This window comes from Panthera leo, chromosome D3 (genome assembly GCF_018350215.1).
Source record: "Panthera leo isolate Ple1 chromosome D3, P.leo_Ple1_pat1.1, whole genome shotgun sequence".
NCBI lineage: Eukaryota > Metazoa > Chordata > Mammalia > Carnivora > Felidae > Panthera > Panthera leo.
The window spans coordinates 9,599,926-9,621,365 of record NC_056690.1 but is presented as its reverse complement, the minus strand read 5'-3'; the positions used below and the strand labels follow the sequence as shown (position 1 = coordinate 9,621,365).

Below are 21,440 nucleotides of genomic sequence, written 5' to 3'. Positions count from 1 at the left end.
TGCTTTAAGCCACTAATTTTGTGGAAATTTGTTATGCAACAGTGAATAACACACCCACACAGCTTGATAAATATGCCCGCTATATTTCCTTTGAAGTTATTGATGAAAGTGTTTTACAGAACTGTGCCAAGTCAGAATGCTGATTCACTCCACTAGAAGTCTTTTTTTTTTTTTTTTTTTAGAGAGAGAGAGAGCATGAATGGGGAAGGAGCAGAGAGGGGGAGGGGAGAGAGAGAATCCCAAGCAGACTCCGTGCTGTCAGCACACAGCCTGATGCAGGGCTCAATCTCCGGAACCTGAGCCAAAATCAAGAGTTGGACACTTAAACCAATTGACCACCCAAGAGCCCCTGAAGTCATTTCTAAGTTGATATTGATCAATTAGTTAACACTCCCTGAGGCTTATTTGTGCAACAAATGCCATTAATTATGCTTCCATTTTATCTATATTTCCTTATTTTTGTATGATGAAATTTTTTCATCAAAAGCTTTGTCAAAATCCCATATATACTATGGTAATTGTATCCAAAGGGGATAGGGTGAGTCTGGCATGATTTTTTTTATAAATCCATTCTGTTTTAGTGGTTACTTTTAAAAAAATTGTTTAAAAAGCACACCTTTTGAATAGTTCATTCTAGAATCTTACTTGGGTTCAGTACTGAGACCTTTTTTTTTTTTTTTTTTTTTTTTAAGTTTATTTATTTTGAGAGAGAGAGCAAGCAAGCAAGCAGGGGAGGGGCAGAGACAGGGGGAGAGAGAGAATCCCAAACAGGCTCTGTGCTGTTAGAGCCTGATGTGGGGCTCGAGCTCATGAACTGTGAGATCATGACCTGAGCTGAAACCAAGAGTCAGACACTTAACTAACGGAGTCACTCAGGCGCCCCAATGCTGAGATCTTTGACTTAGGGTTTGCAGATTCCACCATCCTTTCTCCTTGTAAAAATTAAAAATTGAGTTATCACCAGTTTTCTACAATTCCTAGCAATTTCCCCATTTTTACGCAAACTCAGATTTCATTCAGTGGTTTATTGGGTTAACCTGAAAGTTTCTTTATTCAAGGTTTATTTATTTTTGAGAGAGAGGGAGCACAAGTGGGGAAGGCGCAGAGGTGGGGGGGATAGAGGATCCAAAATAGGCTCTGCATTGACAGCAGCAAGCCTGATGTGGGGCTGGAACTCACAGACTGAAAGATTATGACCTGAGCCGAAGTTGGATGCTCAACCGACTGAGCCACCCAGGCACCCAGGGTTTTTGTTGTTGTTGTTAATTTAAATTCAAGTTAGCTGGCATATAGTGTAGTATTGGTTTCAAGGGTAGAATTTAGTGATTCATCTTTTACGTATAATACCCAGTGCTCATCCCAACAAGTGCCCTCCTTAATGTCCAACACCCATTTAGCCCATCCCCCCCCCACCTCATCTCCAGCAATCCTGTTTGTTCTCTGTATTTAAGAATCTCTTATGGCTTGCCTCTGTCTCTGTTTTTTTATCGTACTTTATTTTTCTTTTCCTTTCTGTATGTGCATCTGTTTTGTTTCTTAAATTCCACGTATGAGTGAAATCATATGATGCTTGTGTTTCTCTGACTTACCTCGTTTAGCATAATACACTCTAGTTCCCATCCATGTTGTTGCAAATGGCAAGATTTCATTCTTTTTGATTGCTAAATAATATTCCTTTGTGTTTATATAGCACATCTTCTTTATCCATTGATCAGTGGATGTTTGGGCTCTTTTCCATAATTTGGCTATTGTTGATTGTGCTGCTGTAAACATTAGGATGCATGTACCCCTTCGAATCAGCATTTTTGTATCCTTTGGGTAAATACTTAGTAGTGCAATTGCTGAGTTGTGGGATAGTTCTATTTTTATTTATTTTTTTGAGGAATCTTCATACTGTTTTCCAGAGTGGCTGTACCAGTTTGCATTCCCACCAACAGTGCAAAAGGGCTCCCCTTTCTCCACATCCTCACCAATATCTGTTGTTGCATGAGTTGTTAATTTTAGCTATTCTGACAGGTGTGAGGTGGTATCTCATTGTAGTTTTGATTTGTATTTCCCTGAAGATGAGTGACGTTGAGCATCTTTTCATGTGTGTTAGCCATCTGGATGTCTTCTTTGGAAACATGTCTATTCATGTCTTCTGCTCATTTCTTCACAGGATTATTTGTTTTTTGGGTGTTGAGTTTGACAAATTCTTTATAAATTTTGGATACTAACACTTTATCCAATATGTCATTTGCAAATATCTTCTTTCATTCCATCTGTTGCCTTTTAGTTTTGTTGATTGTTTCCTTCATTGGGCAGAAGCTTTTTATCTTGATGAGGTCCCAGTAGTTGATTTTTGCTTTTGTTTCCCTTGTCTCAAGAGACACATCTAGTAAGAAGTTTCTGTGGCCAGTTCAAAGTGGTTGCTGCCTGTTTTCTCCTCCAGGATTTTGATGGTTTCCTGTCTTATGTTTAGGTCTTTCATCCATTTTGAATTTATTTTTGTGTATGGTGTAAGAAAGTGGTCCAGTTCCATTCTTCTGCATGTCATTGGCCAGTTTTCCCAGCACCATTTGCTGAAGAGACTGCTTTTTTTTTTTTTTCCATTTAACCAGCAAGTTTTATCAGAGTCCTGGAGTATAATTTGTTCAAACCAGGAGTGGTGGATTAATTTAGAGTAGTCAGGTGCTCTCTTATAATCTTTATCGTCAGTTCCCTCTTACAATGTTTGTTTTACACTTTTTGTTCTAAATATTTTTCTTTTCAGTAGGAAAGACAGAAACATGTTATCCGTTAATCATTACACAATGAATTTCAGCAATGGGATATTTACTGTGTCCCTCTAAAATTCGCCTATTTACAATTCATCCTTTTAAAGTAAACAATTCAGGGGTGTCTGGGTGGCTCAGTCAGTTGAGCGTCCATCTCTTGATTTTGACTCAGGTCTTGATCTCACGGTTTGTGGGTTTGAACCCCATGTCAGGCTCTGCACTGTCAGTGCAGAGCCTGCTTGGGATTCTCTCTCTTCCTCTCTCTTTCTCTGCCCCACCCCCACTCATGTGCACGCGCTCTCTCTCTCTCTCTCTCTCTCTCTCAAAATAAATAAACTTTAAAGTGTACAATTCACTGGGTTTTAGTATATTCATAAAGTGTGCAACCATCACCACTATCTTAATTTTAGAATATTTTTGTCACCCTAAAAAGTCTCGTGCCCATCAGCAGTCGCTTCCCATTTTCTCTCAAATTACCTTCTTAGCCCTAGGCAACTACTAATGTACTTTGTGTCTGTAAATTTGCTTGTTTTGGACATTTCATATGAATGGAATCATACAGTTTGTGGTCTTTTGTGATTGGCTTCTTTCATTTAGCATAATGTTTCCAAGGTTCATCATGTTGTAGAATGCATCAGTACTTCTTTTAATTGCTGACTAACATTTCATTATATGGATATACTATATTTTATCCATTTACCAGTTGATGGAACATTTGTGTTGTTTCTACCTTTTGTCTTTTATGAATAATACTGTTATGAATGTTTGTGTCCAAGTTTTTGTGTGGACATATGTTTAATTTCTCTTGGGTGTATACCTAGACGTAGAACTGAGTTTATACCTAGGAGCTGAGTAATATAGTATATGTTTAACCTTTTGAGGAACAGCCAAAGTGGCTGCAGTACTTTACATTCTCTCCAGCAGTGTATAAGGGTTTCTCTTCCTCCACATTTTCATCAACATTTGCTATTCTCTATCTTTTTTATTATAGCTATCCTGGTAGGTGTGAAATAGCATCTCATTGTGATTTTTTTTTTTTTTCAAGTAGGCTTCACTCCCTGCGTGGAGCCCAACAAGACTTGAACTCATGACCCTGAGATCAAGACCTTAGCTGAGATCAGGAGTCAGACGTTTAACCAGCTGAGCCACCCAGGCACCCCAGCAGCATCTCATTGTGATTTTAATTTTTACTTCTTTTTTTTTTTTAAGTTCTTTTTAATGTTTATTTATTTTTGAGAGAGGGAGAGACAGAATCTGAAGCAGGTTCCAGGCTCTGAGCTGTCAGCACAGAGTCTGATGTGGGGCTCAAACCCACGAACCATGAGATTGTGACCTGAGTCGAAGTCAGATGCTTACCGACTGAGCCACCCAGGTGCCTCTTAATTTGTATTTCCCTGATGGTTTATGGTGTTAATCATCTTTTCATGTGATTTTAGTCATTTTTTTATTTTGGGGGAGAAATGTCTATTTAAAACCTTTGCCCTTTTTTAAATTGGGTTGTATTTTTATTATTGAATTGTAGGAGTTGTTTTTTATATTCTCAGTGTAAGTCCCTTATCAGATACGTGCTTTATAAATATTTTTTTTTCCTGTGGATTGTCTTTTCCCTTTCTTGATGGTATCCTTTGAAGCACAAACATTTTTAAACAATTTTAATAAAGACCAAAAGACCAATTTATTATTTCTTTTGTTGCTTATGCATTTGTAGTCATATCTAAGAAGCAATTGCCTAATAAAAGAGCTTCCTCAATGTCACAATAATTTTTTGAAATTATCTTTTCCTGCCTTCTTATTAACCAGGTCTCCGTTAGAATATTGTATGGGTTATGTGAGAACTATGAAGTCAGAATAACTGAATTTGAATATTGGTATTACCACATGATAACTTTGTAACCATTGGGAAGTGACTTCTTTTTTTTTTTTTTTTTTTTTTAGGAGATAAAAGTTCATTGAATACACTGCAAGGAAGTGGCAGGCAGGATAGCAAAGCACAGACTATTGTCAACCTTTTTTTTTTTAAGTTTATTTTGTTGGGGGGAGGGGTATAGAAAGAAGGAGAGACTGAATCACAAGCAGGGTCTGCACTGTCAGGGCAAAGCCGAATGTGGGGCTTGATCCCATGAAACTTGAGATGATGACCTAAGCCAAAATCAAGAGTCAGACACACAACTGACTGAGCCACCCAGGCACCCCCAAAGGGAAGTGACTTCTTTAAGCCTCAGTTTCTTCATCTGAAAAATAGGAATATTACTCGGGCGCCTGGCTAGCTCATTTGGTAGAGCTTGTGAGTCTTGATCTTGCTGTTGTAAGTTCAAGCCCCACATTGGAAGTAGAGCCTACTAAAAAAATTTTTTTTCATGGGACTATTACTTACCTCAAAGGTTGTGTTGAGGATTAAAATGCTTAGCATAGAGGGGCGCCTGGGTGGCTCAGTTGGTTGAATGTTCAATTTCGGCTCAAGTCATGATCTTACGGTTCGTGAGTTCAAGGCCCGCATCAGGCTCTCTGCTCTCAGTGCAAAGCCCGCTTTGAATCATCTGTCCTCCTCTCTTTCTGCCCCTCCTTCTCTCTCTCTCTCTCTCTCTCTCTCTCTCTAAAAAATAAACATTTGAAAAAAAAATAAAATGCTTAGCATAGAGCCTTACCCATAGAAAGTACTTGATAATTGGTAGCTATTAATACTAGAAATCTTTAAATACAGTTTTTTAAACTATATTTAAAATAAAAATATTTTACTAGGTAAGTGTTTTTCTTGACTTTGTATCCACAGTAATAACTTGCTCATGGTAGAGGTTTAATGAATATCTGTTAATTTGATTTATAAAATGTAGCAGCCCATTACATTAAGTGAGCTGTGATGTATTTTTTTAAAAAATGCTTATTTATTTTGAGAGAGAGTGCATGAAGGCGTGCACACGTGCAATCAAGGTAGGGGTAGAGAGAGAATCCGAAGCAGGCTCCGACACTGGGCTCAGTCCCATGAACTGTGAGATCATGACCTGAGCCAAAATCAAGAGTTGGAAGCTTAACTGACTGAGCCACCCAGTCTCCCTGAGCTGTGATATATTTGAACTTACTAAGAAACTAAGTAAAAAGAGAAAACTAAAAATAAGTACCACCCACTTCATTTGTGCTTGGATTAGCCCTTGCAGAAAAGGAAGATGGGAAGATTATATTTCCAAAGACATTTCAAGGGGGAACACTGCTCAATATACAAAAAGCAGGGGGCTAATTTAGAGAGAAAAATGGAAAAGTAAATCCCTGAATGGGAATTTGGTCAATGGCATAAGACATTTTAGAAGAAATGCCAAAAGAGAAAAATTGTTATGTCAAGAGCAGCAGACTGATTTGGCATGGCTGTTTCCCAAACAATTTGAGATTTGTTCTTGATTGAGACAAGAGTCCTTTGTCTAAAAGCATTCTCTTATCACTTGGTGAGACTGTCATTAGTTCCCTCACCCTTATTAGATAGATGTATGATTAGAGGCCTCAGAACACTCTCTGAGACCTTATGGTAGGGATTTTTGATCCAGAAATTTACTTGTATTTTTTTTTTATTTGTTTATCTAATAATTTAAGCAAAGTGGTTAGAGCGTACCTCCACTTAACAGTTTCCCATCAGAACCTATTTAATGATATCCCTTCTTCTACTCCACATGAGATTCTTAACCTCACTTGAATAAAAGAATCACGTTTAAACTACTGAACCCATGCAAATGATCCAATTTATGTTATCAGTTAATATTTGTAGAATGTATGAAAGTATGGTTAGATGAAACGTAAATGGTTACATAAATGAAATGGTCTTCCTTCTCTGCTTTCTCCGTACTCTAGTCTTTGTCCAAATTTCACCAGTTCTTCCAAATTGGTTCAAACGACAGTGTATTTTTTTATCAGATAATTTGAGATTTTGGTATAAAGGCCATTTTTCCTACTGTATTATAAGCTCCTGGAAGTCTTGGTTTGTCTCTTGTCTTTATAGCTTCTGTAGCATAATGTTTTGCACAGAGTTGATATGTAAATATAAGTATATTAAATGAACTGTGTAATTTAATGTATTTCTGGTGGGAATTTTTGGTATAGAATATTTAAGATGTTACTATTAACTATGAGATATTAACAACAACTTCTCTTCACAGCTTTTCTTGGTATTACTAAAAATTTATTGGTCGCTTCAATATACAGTCTCCCTTTTCTGCCACAGGCTTTTGTCCCTAAACATGGCAAGCTTTAAGCAGATCTCTCTTCTTCCTTATTTTTCTGTCTCTGTTCTGTTCCATTTCTCTCTTGCAGCTCTATTTATCTTTTCATTATGACTCATTCTATTTTTTATCATTCCTGCCTCTTGCCCCTTCTTATAATTCCTAATGCTTTTTAGAACTTTGTTTCCTTGTCACCTGCTCTTTCTATTTTTGTTCTTTCTGCTTGGCTTTCTCCTCCACTTGTCGCCACCTTCTCTCCTTGTCCTCAAGATACAGGGCTGGATTGGGTAGGGAGGAGCCCAGCTGGGCTAGGGGTGGAGCCACCAGTTCAGTGTTTAGGGACTCAGAACCTGAGAAGGATCACGCTCGTTAAACATAGCTGGGGCTGAAGTCCCTATGGCCTTCCGGCTGGAGGCTAGCATTCTGGAGGACAGTTGGGACTTGGTAAGCCTAGAAGTTGTCCCTTTCCTTTTTTTGCTTCCCGTTTCTTCCTCGTTTTGTATTTCTCACTCACAGTATCTCTTGACTATTAACTTTTTTCTTCCCATTTTTTATTGCTTACTATTCTATTTTCTCTCTGTGTAGCTGTCCATCAACTCTATTTAGTATTTGTTTGCTTTTCCTATTACCCATTCTTTTCGCACATCTATCTCTTCTCTCTCAAAATTTAACCTTATCTACCTCTTCTCCATTTTGTTCTTTCCTTTGTAGATTTTCTCATCCAGTTCTCTTTACATTTAGTCATTTTGTATCCACTTCTCTATTCTTTTTATTTTACTGGTTCCCAGAGATGGAGCAATAAGAGAGTAAATAAGGAGCCACCCTGCCTTTCCAGGGGCCATTCTCAGACCCGTAGGGTATTTTGATAGGCACTGAAGAGTTTGCTCTGCACAGATATTTAATAAACAGTGAAAATGGAGTGAGGTTGAATCTTAAATGTAAAAGACTTAATTTTATTCTCATTTTGTTTTTATTTAGGTTTTCTCTGCAATACAGTGGATACAATTTGTTATGGCTACTCTGAGGTAGGTTTATTTAATCTCATGTACTATAACTTTATTGTAAGCAAAACTGTAGAATTCTGAAGTTTTCTACTTTTTTCCCCTAGGTATTTGTTTATACTCTTAAGAGAGAAATGCTGTTCTTTACCATGTTGACATTTTCTTAATGTTTTATGTATTTACTTTTTATGAGAGAGAGCGTGCGTATGTGTGCATGCAGGGGAGGGGCAGAGAGAGAGTGGGACAGAGGATCCAAAGCGGGCCTACACTGACAGCAGAGAGACTGACCTGGGCTTGAACTCACGAACTGTGAGATCACAATCTGAGCCAAAGTTGGATGCTCAAACAACTGAGCCCCACAGGTGCCCCACCATGTTGACATTTTCTGATTCATAAGATGTAGCATCAACAACAACAAAAAAAGCAGATTGAGAGAGAACATCTGAAAGTCAAAGGACTTAGGATTGATTTGCAAAGTCAGTAGCAAAGTGCTTGCTTTGGCAGCACATATACTAAGAACTGGAATGAAACAGAAGAGAGTAGCATGGCCCCTACACAAGAATGACACACAAATTCATGAAGCGTTTCATATTTTAGAAAAATGTGCAGCTTATTTTGCACCTATTATATATCAATAAAGCTGTAAAAAATTATTAGCAAAAATGAAGGTGCCCCAGTAGTCCTGTTTTAATGATCACCTTCTATCTGTCAGTGTTATAGGTTCAAGTTCACTTATTGTCTCTGCTGTATTCCAGAATATACAGAAATCTCCTGAGGTGAGCAGTCTCTTTTTGTGGTGGATTTGAACTTTTAGTGACTTAGCCTTTGATGTTCGTTTGTTTTTTTGAGAGAGAAAGAGAGACAGAGCGTGAGTTGGGGAGGGGCAGAGAAAGAGGGAGACGCAGAACCTGAGGCAGGCTCCAGGCTCTGAGCTGTCAGCACAGAGCCTGATGCAGAGCTGGAACTCACAGACCACAAGATCATGACCTGAGCTGAAGTCTGACGCTTAACCGACTGAGCCATCAAGGCACTCTGGAAGTTAAGACTTTGAAATAAATAAGAGAAATGTCACCTGTAAATAATGGAATAATTCTATGAATTACTTGTAAATTTGTCATTATGATACATTGAGATATTTTACTTTTTTAAAAAGTTTTATTTATTTATTTTGAGAGAGAGAGAGCCCCCTGCATGTGCAAGTTGGGGAAGGGCAGAGAAAGAGGGAGAGAAAGAGAGAATTCCAAGCAGGTTCTGCACTGTCAGCATGAACACAGCCCCCAAATTCACAAACTGTGAGATCATGACCTGAGCCAAAATCAGGAGTTAGACGCTCAACCGCCTGAGCCACCCATTGATATTTTAGGCACAGTCAATAGTTTTCCCTTTTCTTCTAAGTAATTGTTTTTAACTGTAACTGACTGTGGAGAGATTGCCTACTAAATGTGCATTTTTTTCTTTGCTATGCATTGATTATTAAAGTTAAGGAAACAGAGTGGTGTTTGAAGCCTATATTAACTCTAAGCACAGTAGGGTCCTGCCAAGAGGTGAGTTTTCTGATATTGATATCTTGGTAAAATTGTTAATGGAGCTAGGAAATAGTTCAGAGACTTTGTTGTACAAAAGATACTAGTTTTGCTGTTCAGGCCTTCTAGGAAATTACGATACATCTTATGTAAAATTATTTATACCAAAAAGATCAAGTAAAAAATCTTCCTGTTATTGAGGTACAACTGACAAACAAAAAACCTTCCTGATTGAGAGAGGACTAGGAAGAGTGATGTATTTCCTAGCTACAAAAAGATTTTAAGAGGGGCGCCTGGGTGGCTCAGTCGGTTGAGCGTCCAACTTCAGCTCAGGTCATGATCTCACGGTTCGTGAGTTCGAGCCCCGTGTCGGACTCTGTGCTGACAGCTCAGAGCCTGGAGCCTATTTCAGATTCTGTCTCCCTCTCTCTGTGACCCTCCCCCATTCATGCTCTTTCTCTGTCTCAAAAATGAAAATAAACATTAAAAAAAAAAGATTTTAAGAGAAATGTGAATACTGTTTCTCTACCTAGGCCAAATGGCAGAAAATTAGACAAAATGTAGTTCAGGACGTATATGGGAGAGCTTTTGTATGTGGAAAATGTCAGGTTTTATTGGTCCACTTTAATAATCAAAATAGCTTTGTATGTTGAACACTTTCTGAGTTCTAAGCTGGGTGCTTCACAAACTTTATCTTATTGGCCCTTACCACTCTCCCATGAGTATAATGGTAATAGCTCCATTTTACCGATGAAGGAATTGAGGCTCAAAGTTATGAAATAATTTGTTCATGTTTCACAGTAAGTAGCAGAACAGAGATTTTCAAAAGTCCCAACTTTTTTTTTTAATGTTTGTTTATTTTTGAGAGAGCATGAGTGGGGGAGGGGCACAGAGAGAGGGGGACAGAGAATCCAAAGCGGACTGCAAGCCCAATGCAGGGTTTGAACTCGTGAACCATGATATCATGACCTGAGCCAAAGTTGGATGCTTAACCAACTGAGCCACCCAGGTGCCCCTCAGAAGCCCAACTCTTAACTACAGTCCCCCTTCAAAGTAAACATTATGTTTATTATTTATTATATTCTAGACAGATATGCAATTTTAAATACATTTTCCATTCAATCCTTAAAACAACTTTGTGAGGTACATATTATTAATCTGATTTTATAGTGAGGAAATGGAATCCTAGTAAGGTTGAGGGACTTTCCTAAGGTCTTATAGCCAGGAAGTTGTTAAAGCCAGAATTTGAGTACAGGATTGCCTTCTTCCAAAGCCTTTCCCCATATATACTTTTTAAACCACTGAAGTATGATACCTAATGAAGATAGAGTTTTAAATTTAAGATGTAGAATGTGACTCTGTAAGTAAAACTAGAAAATGGAAGTCCTGATACTATATTGTCATTGCCTGCCAAAGTAATTTTAGGCCACACATCTTCCCATGATTCAGATTTCCCTAATGTTTGTCTCCTTTGCTGAAATTTGAATTGATATGTGTTTAAATCAATAACGTATTAGTTACATAGTAGAGAGAGCTAAACAGAGATTCTCAGTCTCTGCATTATTGATCTGTTTGGCTGGATGAATATTTTTTATGGGAGGTTGTTCTGCAAATTAGGATGTTTACCAAACTTTACCCACTAGCTAGAAGCTAATCTCCTCCCCCCACCCCTGGGATTGTAAAAACCAAAATATCTTCAAATATTGCCAGATGTCTCCTGGAGGAGGCACAATAGCTCCTGGCTGAGAACCACTGCTCTAAAGGTGACCTCTCACATGATAGTGGGTTGGAGCTTTATAAAGATATGACCTGTAGTTTGGCCTAGGATGTGACCTTTAGTTTCTCTGGCTTTAGTTCTTATACCTTTCACACAACCTGAGCCTAAAGGACTTTAGCTGGTTCCCACACATTCTGTTTTCTTGGTGTAGGAAACATTCCAATTTTTCCAGGTTAAGAATGTTAGTCATCTTCCACTGTATTCCTTTATTCTTCACCAAAGAACATTTTTAACAGCATAAAATGAAAGACTAATATGAAAAAGACAAAGATAGTCTATTAAGTTAAAAACAAATATAGTAAACTGGAAAAATCCATGGGGAATCTTTGAGGGAACTAGCTGATAAAACAGTGACTCAGAGAGGCAACCTGAAGAGAGAAGAAAGTGGCCCAGGCCAGCCAATGTTAAAAAACACTCAAGGACCTCCAGGGTGGCTCAGTTGGTTAGGCGTCCACACAGGCCCAGTGAGGAGCCCAATGCAGGCCTCGAATTCGCTAACCATGAGATCATGACCCAAGCCAAAATCTAGAGTCAGACGCTTAACTGACTAAGCCACCCAGGCACCCAGGCACCCCTAAGGAATATTTTGATATTCTGTTGATTTCACTTGAATAGAAATATTGGGAAGCAGTTTTAGAAGAGCGTTAATAAGAACTGTTTTAAGTCTTTGATCTCACCAGGGAAAGCCTTTCATACAGAGCATTTCCTCCCCTCTTCACCTCTTATCCTGCTCTTGATTTAATTAGGTTCAAATTAGGCATGTTTTCTTAAAAGAGTTTTTGCTTTCATATTTAGGACTATGTCTTATGCTTTTTTGTGTCTTCTGTATTACCACACATTGTGCTGATTGTACTTTTCCTTAAACCATGGGTTACACCGTACTTTTCTTTGTATTTCCTTTGACATGAAACACAGGCAGGGTGAAATTTTTCTTGATTTCAACAATGGGTACTCAGTTAATTTTTGTTGTTTGTGACTGATTTTATCTCCTATTACTAGAACTCATGGTTTTGTAATCATGAGTGAAAATATATAAACCTCTTTTTATCCATTTCCCTGCCAAAGACTTGAGGTATGCTTTAATGGCAAACAGTTCTCTCTATATAAGGCTATTTATTGCATCAATAACCATAAATAAAATTACATTCTTGCTCACAAAAGCCTGTTGGCTGCTTTTCTCTTCCAGAGTTTATTTTGTGTTCAGTTTTAATTTTTTACCCATTAACAGTTATAAACTTGTGGGAGGTCATGGGCCAGTGGAATCTATGAATGTGCCATCTGGATACAATTTTAGCAGGCTTACCCAGAGCAAAGGCTATATATGGTTAAAATAATAATCACATCTGATATTTATTAAATATAATTTAAAATGTTATTTCACTTGTTTTTGTTTCTGTTTGCCAAAGCAACTTGACCATTTACCTCTCTTTCCAGTGTATTAGTATCATAGCTTTCCTCTCATTTGGAAGAGGGTTATGAGAAAAATTCCCTTTTGTACAGCTGAGATTGGTTTTTATATTGCGTAGTATATGATGATAACTTTAAAAAATTTTTAATTTACTTTTTACTTTGATATATATCAGATGTAAATTAGAATGCATAAAACATGTATGTATTGTTTAAAGAATGATTATAACCACTAAGGAGAAGAAATAGAAATTGCCTATACCCCAAAACAAACCTGTGCACCTTACTGGTTGTAATTTTCTTCCTCACCTCTGGAGGTAACCACTATCCAGACTTTTGGGATCTTAATTTCTTTGTTTTTACTTACAGTTTTGTCAGTAATGTATGTATTTCTAAACAATTTAGTTCAGCTTGTTTTTGAACTTCTTATAAATGGATTAATACTGTATATGTTTTTTAATATATATATTGTTTTGTGATTTGCTGTTTTTTGTCAGTATTATTTGTGAGATTTACCCATGTTATGTATAGTTCTGGTTCATTTCATTTTCATTGGTGTTTAGCGTTTTGTATTATGAATTTACCACAATTAATGTATCTAGGTTGCTATAAACAATCTTGTATGTCTTCTGGTGCATACATGCACACATTTCTCTAGTGTATTTACCTAATAATGGAATTGTTATAGGAGATGCATGTCTCCTAGGTAAACCAAACTTTTTCCAAATGGTTCTGCTAGAAGGGTCTTTACCCGGTTGCTTCATGTTTCCATTAATACTTAATATTGTCAGACCTAAAAGATTTTTGCCATGAATATATAATTTTTTTCTTACCGTGAATTTAATTTTCATTTCCTTGATTACTAATGAGGTTAGGCATATTTTCATATATTTATGGCCATTCGGACTTCCTGTTAAGCACCTGTCCAAATCTTTTGCCCATTTTTTTCTATGTATATATTTTTTATTGCTTTCTAAGAGGTTTTGTTTTGTTTTGTTTTTGTTTTTCATATTGTTTTGATACTGGTCCTTTGTCAGTTTTATGTGTTGCAAATATTTTCTCCCATTTTGTGTCATGTCTTTTCACTTTCTTTAAGTAGGCTCCACACTAGGCGCCCCTCTTTTTACTTTCTTTATAGTGTCCTTTGATACATTTTTCTTTTTTTTTAATTTTTTTATAATTTTTTTAACATTTATTTATTTTTGAGACAGAGAGAGAGCATGAACAGGGGAGGGTCAGAGAAAGAGGGAGACACAGAATCTGAAACAGGCTCCAGGCTCTGAGCTGTCAGCACAGAGCCCGACGCGGGGCTCAAACCCACGGACCGTGAGATCATGACCTGAGCCGAAGTTGGACACTCAACCAACTGAGGCACCCAGGCGCCCCAATACATTTTTCTTTTTAGCCGGTTGGATTTTTATCCTTTAGAGCCTTTTTGTTTTGTGTAGGAAAACTTTCTGGCCAGAAATTAAAGACATTCTCCTCTATTATCTAAAAAAAATTTTTTTATGGTTTTTGCCTTTCGTATTTAGGTGTTTAATCCAGTTGGAACTTACTTTTTGAGTATGTGAGATAGAAAGTGGGGGTTTGGGGCACCTGGGTGGCTCAGTCAGTTAAGTGTCCAACTCTTGATTTCAGCTTAGGTCGTGATCTCATGGTTCATGAGTTCAAGCCCTATGTCGGGCTCTATGCTGTCAATGTGGAGCCTGCTTGGGATTCTCTCTTTCCTTTTCTCTCTCTGCCCTTCCCCTGCTCACGTGCTCACTCTTTCTCTTTCTCAAGAATAAATACATTAAAAAAAAAAAGAAAGTAGGGGTCCAGTTTTATTTTTATCTATATAGATTCCCAGTTGTTCCAACATCATATTTTGAAAACACTATCCTTTCTCCATTGATCCAAAAACCATCTCATGGGGTGTATGGCTGGCTCAGTTGGTAGACTTTGTGACTCTTGATCTCAGGGTTATGAGTTCAAGTCTCTACACCATTGGGTGTAGAGATTACTAAAATAATAATAATAATAATAATAATAATAATAATAATAATGATGATGATATAAAAGTGTTTTAAAAAAGCTATCTCCATCATGTGTCAAAAATCTGCATATATGCTTAGATTTGTTTGAGCTCTGTATTCTGTTCCATTTGTCTATTTGTCTATCCTTGTGCTAGTGCCACAGTATCTGCACTCTAGATTTATATTAAATTTTGACGTGTAGGACAAGTTGTCTTTCTCCTTTTTCGTCAAGAATGTCATAGTTATCTTGATAGTTTGTATTTCTGTATCAGATGTAGAGCCAACTTGTCAAGTTCCATGAGAAGATATGTTGAGGTACAACTGAGATTGCATTTAATCTGTATATCAATTTAGGGAGAACCAACATTTTTGTAATTTTCCATCTTAAAATCCATGAGCATGGTATATTTCTTCACTGTTGTAGATCTTCTTTGGTGTCTCTCAATGAACATTTTACAATTTTATCTGTAGGAGAACCAAATGTTTTTTTAGAAAAGTGGGAGTAGGGAGGCGAAAAGGGAAAGGATACTAGAAAGTGACAAAGAGGGGCACCTGGGTGGCTTTGTTGGTTAAGCATCCGACTTCTGCTAAGGTCATGATCTCTGGTTTGTGGGTTTGAGCCCCACATCAGGCTCTGCACTGACAGCTCAGAGCCTGTAGCCTGCTTCAGATTCTGTGTCTTCCTCTTTCTCTCTGCCCCTCTCCATGTATGTTCTCTCTCTCTTTCTCAAAAATAAATAGATAAAACATTAAAAAAAAAAGTGACAAAGACAGACTTCACTGAGGGGGACAGAAATTGAGAGACAGCATACACAATTCATACTGGTATTTTTTTCCACTCTGAGTTTTCATTGATGAAATAAGGTGAATAAGGCCTGAGGATCTAATGTGTAGTGTGGTGACTATCGTTGTTATATAATTGAAATTTGCTAAGAGAATAGAACTTAAATGTTCTCACCAAAAAAAAAAAAAAAAAAAAGGAAATATGTGTGGTGATGGAGATGTTAACTTGGGGAAATGCTTTCACAATGTACACATATATGAACAAAAATCACACTGCATGCTTTAAATATCTTATAATTTTTCAGTAAAGAATAAGACAAATGTAAATTAAACTTAAGATTTAAAAAACCCTGTTTTTATTTTCTTTAATTCCTCAACAATATCCCTAAACACTCAACTGATGATCTCATTTCCTATTGTTAGAAGATGTTGGCTATGCAGTTAGAGCACTTTTAATTCTCTATTTGTGGTGTGTCTCCACTGCAAAATTTTTCATCTGTCCGTTCTTTCCTTTGACCCTAAATCTGAGGAAGGAATATATATTCCTTGTGAGGAAGAAGTTCCCATGCTAATCTATCCATGAGTACTCTGATTCCAGGGCATTTGGGATAGTTGCAATTACAGATTCCCTCCTACCTGGAGTATTCCTTTACACTCTCCACAGTCAGCCAATGGGCAGAGGCCCCAGATAAATGATGCCCACGTTTCTACTAGAAAGGTGTAACACAAAAATAATTGATTGTTACATGCTCTTGGCTACATCATTTATGAAATGAAGCTCTTGTTGCTTTGACAGATAAGGCCACTCTTTTATATGAGCTTTTCTGACCTCCTCCTGGGGATATGCCGGCTCATTGAGGCACTTCTCTATGGAACTTCAGCAGCCAGTAAGGACATTGTTTGCTATAACTTGCAAGCAGTTGGACAGGTGAGTGGTACTACACTGTGACTGTATCTTGTAAGACAAGAATACTCATACCTAAATAAAAAGCAAAGATAGTCCATCTTGGAAAGTAGGACCCCTCTGTTAGACTTTGAAACAATAGCTCTTATTGTTTTCCGTATTAAAAAAAAAAAAAACACTACTTATAGAAAATGTGGAAAATTCAGAGAAGCAAAAAGATAATTAAAATCACCCAGACATAATCACTCTTTAATATTTTAGTATATATCTTTCCAATCTTTTTCTCTGTAGGTATATGCATTTTAAAACAAAAGAAGACATTAATACTTTCTGTAATTTACTTTTGTTATCCAACATATCCAACATATTGTAAATGTATTTCCATGTAATGAAACATTCTTTAACAGCATCTTTTGAGATTCATGCATGTTTTTTTTATTAAAGGAATAGAGTAAACATTGGCTTTGGGGAATATTACAGATCATGATGTTTGGGTTATAGATCTTTCACAGATTTTATCAGTGGATTAACCCACGCAGTACCATCTGTATATATAATGTTTCTTCTGTATTTCTCAGACTTGCTATATGAAAAAGTAGAGGTTAAAACGTCTGTACTCATTGCTAGGTATTCCCTTTAGGATTTGTAACTAGAGGGAAAATTTCTTTCAATTTAGTAGGAAATAGCATGTAATTGGTAGTATGAAATCCAGGTACTAATATATGTTAACTATCTCATATGAATTTCAGTGTCATAGAAACATACTTTATTCAATCCTCCTAATACATCATAAATAGAGTAACATTGTATTGTTTCCTCAGATAAGGAAATGATATAGTTTTTGAAGTAAAAAAAATCTGCATAGAATTCATGACCTGAGCCGAAATCAGGAATCAGCCACTCAACCAACTGAGCCACCCAGCTGCTTCTGAACAACATATATTTAAAGTGTACAATTTGATCTTTTTTATGTATACCCCTGTCAATTCATTACCATAATCAAGATAACAAACATTTCTATTTCCATCATCCCCCAAATTCATTTCAAGTGTATTTTCCTTTACCTCATGGAGCATACGAATGATAATAATAGTTGCTTTTTAAAATACTTGCTGGGTATTTCCAGTATCTGGCTCATTTCTGAGTTGGTGTTTATTGATTGTCTTCTCCCATGATAACGGGTGACAAATTTCTCGTATGTCAAGTAATTTAGGATTTCATCTTGGACATTGTGAATGCTATTTAGCATAGGCTCTTGTGGTTCAAATCTTAGTCTAGTTCTGTAAACTTTATGCTGGTTTTGGGCTGTCATGTGCATGCACACTGTAGGGGTTAGGTTGAGACTTATATGGCATCATACACAGAGTTAGGACATCTGCTTTTCTGGCTCTGTCACTTTTGGGATTCCCCCCACACTTTCCTGCCTGAAGGGGGACCTTCTCTGGTGGCCTAAAAGATAGGTTTCTATTAGAGTTTTAGGTTTCTTCATTGAGAAGCATCATGATTGGGGTGCACACTTGAGGAAAAGCTATAAGAAAGCGAGAGAAAAAAAATTTGGAAAGCTCACTTTTGTGAAGTTTACTTCTCCATGTATGACTCCCATGTTTGATTTTGTTTACTTTTCACAGTCTTCCAGAAGTTGATTTTTATAATTTTCCCAGAGCTTTTGTTTGTAATCAATGGGAGGGATGGGCTGTAGAGGGCTAAAACACACTAGCTATTGTGATAAAATATGCATAACATAAAACTTACCATTTTGATCATTAATTTTTTAAAAAATTGTGGTAAAAAACACAGCATAAAATTTACCATCCTGAACATTTAAAAATGTACAGTTCAGTGGTACATTCACATTGTTGTGTAATATCACCTCCATCCATCTCCTGAAATTTTCGTCATTCCAAACTGAAACTCTCTATCTAGTGATTCCACTTCTCTCACCAAGCCCCAACCATTTTACTTTCTCTAGTAATTCGACCATTCTAGTTACCTCATATCAGTGAAATCATACAATATTTGTCCTTTTGTGTCTAGCTTATGTCACTTAGCCTAATGTCTTCAGTGTTCATCCATGTTGTAGCATGTGTCAGAATTCCATTACTTTGTAAGGCTGAATAATATGCTGTTGCATGAATGTACCACATTTTTTTTATTTATTCATCCATCAGTGGAACCTTGAGTTGCTTCCATCTTTTGGCTATTCTACGTAATGTTCCTGTGAACATGGGTATACAAATACATGTTTCAGTCTTTGCTCTTAGTTCTTTTGAGTATGTGAAGTAGAATTGCTGGATCAAATGATAATTCTGTGTTTAATTTTTTGAAGAACCACTGTATTATGGTGTCATCATTTTATAGTTCCACTGCATAACTGTCCTAATTTCTCCACATCCACATTAACACTGGTTTTCTGGTCTTTCTTTTTTTCTTTAATAGCCATCCTAATGAGAGTAAAGTGGCATATCATTTTGGTTTTGGTGTGTATTTAAAGATTAGTGACATTAATGATGTTAAATATCTTGTCATGTGCTTATTGGCCATTTATATATCTTCTTTGGAGAAATGTCTGTTTAAGTTCTGTGTCCATTTTTAAAATGGGTTTTTTTTTTTTGTTGAATTATAGGAGTTCTTTATATATAATGAGTATTAACTCTTTATCAAATGTATGATTTGCAAATATTTTCTCCCATTCTATCATAGGTTGCCTTTTCACTCTGTAGATTGTATCTTTTCATGTGCAGAAAAGTTTAATTTTGATGTAATCCAATTTATTATTTCTTTGGTTCCTGTGCTTTTGATGTTTTATTCAAGAAATCATTACCAAGTCCAGCGTCAGGAAGCTTTTGCCCTATGTCTTCTTCTGGAGTTTTATAGTTTTACCTCTTAGGTTTAGGTCTTTGATCTATTTTGAATACATCTTCGTATATGGTAAGATGAGGGTACGTCTTCATTTGTGTGCATGTGGAAATGACTGTCCTTTCCACATTAAATCATCTTGCCACTCTGCTTTAAAATCTTTTGACTTACACGTGACAGTTTATTCCAGGCTCTCTATTCAGATTCATTAATTCTGTATGTCTTTTTTTTTTTTTTAAGTTTATTTATTTTGAGAGAGACAGAGCATGAGTTGGGGAGGGATAGAGAGAGGGAGAGAAAGAATCCCAAGCAGGATTCAGTGCTGACACTGTTGGCACAGAGCCCAGTGTGGGGCTTGAACTCACAAAGCCATGAGATCATGAGCTGAGCCAAAACCAAGAGTTGGATGCTTAACTGACTGAGCCACCCAGGCACCCCTATATGTTTGTCTTTAAGCCAGTACCACATTGTTCTGATTACTGTCACTTTATACTAAGTTTTGAAATTAGGAAGTGTCAGTCTACCAACTTTGTTCTTGGGGTTCTTGGGTGACTTAGTTAAGTGTCCGATTCTTTATTTCAGCTCAGGTCATGATCTCATAGTCATGAGGCTGGTCATGGAGGCTGCTCAAAATTCTCTCTCTCCCTCTTCCTCTCCCCCACTCACACGTACACATACTCTCTCTCTCTCTCAAAGAAAAAAAAGGGACGCCTGGGTGGCTCAGTCAGTTGAGCGTCTGACTTCGGCTCAGGTCATGATCTCATGGTCCATGAGTTCGAGCCCCGTGTCGGGCTCTGTGCTGACAGCTCAGAGCCTGGAGTCTGCTTCAGATTCTGTGTCTCCCTCTCTCTCTCACCCTCCCCCAATCATGCTCTCTCTCTGTCTCAAAAATAAATAAACATTAAAAAAATTTTTTTTCAAAGAAAGAAAATGTTAACGATTGTTTTAGCTAAAACAATCCCAGGGCCCCTGGAGTTTACATACGGATTTTAAGATGTATTCTACTGTTCAGTGCAATGTTCTATACATGTTGATTATGTCAGGTTGGTTGATAATGTTGTTGAGTCCACTAAATTCTTAGTGATTTTCTTTCTACTTATTGTATCCATTACTGAGTGATAGTGATATTTCTGATAATAATTGTGGGTTTGTCTGTTTCTCATTCCAGTTCTGTTAGTTTTTGCTTCATGTATTTTGAAGTTCTCTTATAGAGGCATAAAAATTTAAGATTTTTATGCTCTCTTAATTAAATGAACCAGATGTCATGATGAAATGACCTTTATCCTTGGTAATATTCTTTGCTATGAAATCTACTTTTTTTCTGATATGTATGTAGTCATTTCACTTTTCTTTTCAATTATCATTAGTATGGTGTATCTTCTTCCTTGTAAATTATAATTATTTATGTATTTTTATTTAACAAGTTTTATTTAACTTTTTATAGACAGCATATATTTAGTTCTTACTATTTTATCCAGTTCAATAGTGTCTGCCTTTTATTTGTGTTTTTTAGGCCACTTACATTTAATTTGATTTATATTGTTGTGTTTGAATCTATCATTTTGCTGTTTGTTTTCTGTTCTTTGTTCCCTTTTCTTTCTTTTTCTGCCTTTTTTGGATTAATATACTATATTTTATTATTACCTTTTATCTCCTTTATTGGCCTATTAGCTAAAACTTTTTGTTGTGTTACTTTAGTGGTTATGTTACAGGGTTCATAGTACACATTTTAACTTACCATAGTTTAACTTCAAGTGCTATATCTTCTCACATATTGGGTGAGAATCTTATACTAGAATACTTTCATTTCTCCTCTCCTGGCCTTTATGCTATTGTCTCGTATTTTTTTATATGTATATTATAAAGCCCACAATTATAATTATAATATAAATTATTATATTTGCTCAGTTAATTATCATTAGAGATTTAAGTAGTAAGAAAAAAATCTTTTCTGCTTTTTATTTCCAGTATTCTTCATTCTTTTGTCTAGATTCAGATTTTTGTGTGATACCATTTTTCTTCTGCCTGAAGCAAACTCTTTAACATTTCTTGTGTTATGAGTCTGCTTTTGTATGTTTGAATGTGTCTGTTTTGCCTTTGTTTCCTTTAAGAAATATGATACTATTATTATCTTTGTTTCTCTGTGCATCTTTTTTTTCCTCTGGTTGCTTTTAAGATTTTCTATTAATATCACTTCTCAGCCTTTTGGCTAAGAT

The 21,440-nt window shown here is 36.5% G+C and overlaps 2 protein-coding genes and 1 non-coding gene across 7 annotated transcripts in view; 2 read left to right on the top strand and 1 right to left on the bottom strand.

Annotated features, from left to right (window-relative positions):
• The window catches only part of LOC122204271 (60S ribosomal protein L6-like), a 738,693-nt gene that overhangs the window by 369,795 nt on the left and 347,458 nt on the right, over nucleotides 1-21,440 (bottom strand). The window lies entirely within an intron of this gene.
• The window catches only part of TMEM116 (transmembrane protein 116), a 161,810-nt gene that overhangs the window by 9,074 nt on the left and 131,296 nt on the right, over nucleotides 1-21,440 (top strand). For 2 of the 5 annotated variants that reach the window (XM_042911756.1, XM_042911755.1), the window contains exons 1-4: nucleotides 7,328-7,402; nucleotides 7,937-7,983; nucleotides 8,672-8,735; nucleotides 16,261-16,392. In XM_042911756.1, the coding sequence (XP_042767690.1) occupies nucleotides 7,355-7,402; nucleotides 7,937-7,983; nucleotides 8,672-8,735; nucleotides 16,261-16,392 (291 nt within the window). In that variant the 5' untranslated portion in view covers nucleotides 7,328-7,354. Of the gene's footprint in view, nucleotides 1-7,327; nucleotides 7,403-7,936; nucleotides 7,984-8,671; nucleotides 8,736-16,260; nucleotides 16,393-21,440 lie in introns of those variants that run through there. The other 3 variants (XM_042911759.1, XM_042911757.1, XM_042911760.1) reach the window with 3 other exon arrangements.
• LOC122204350 lies at nucleotides 8,448-8,555 on the top strand. Its single transcript, XR_006195634.1, has one exon. It is a non-coding gene; the product is annotated as a U6 spliceosomal RNA (small nuclear RNA).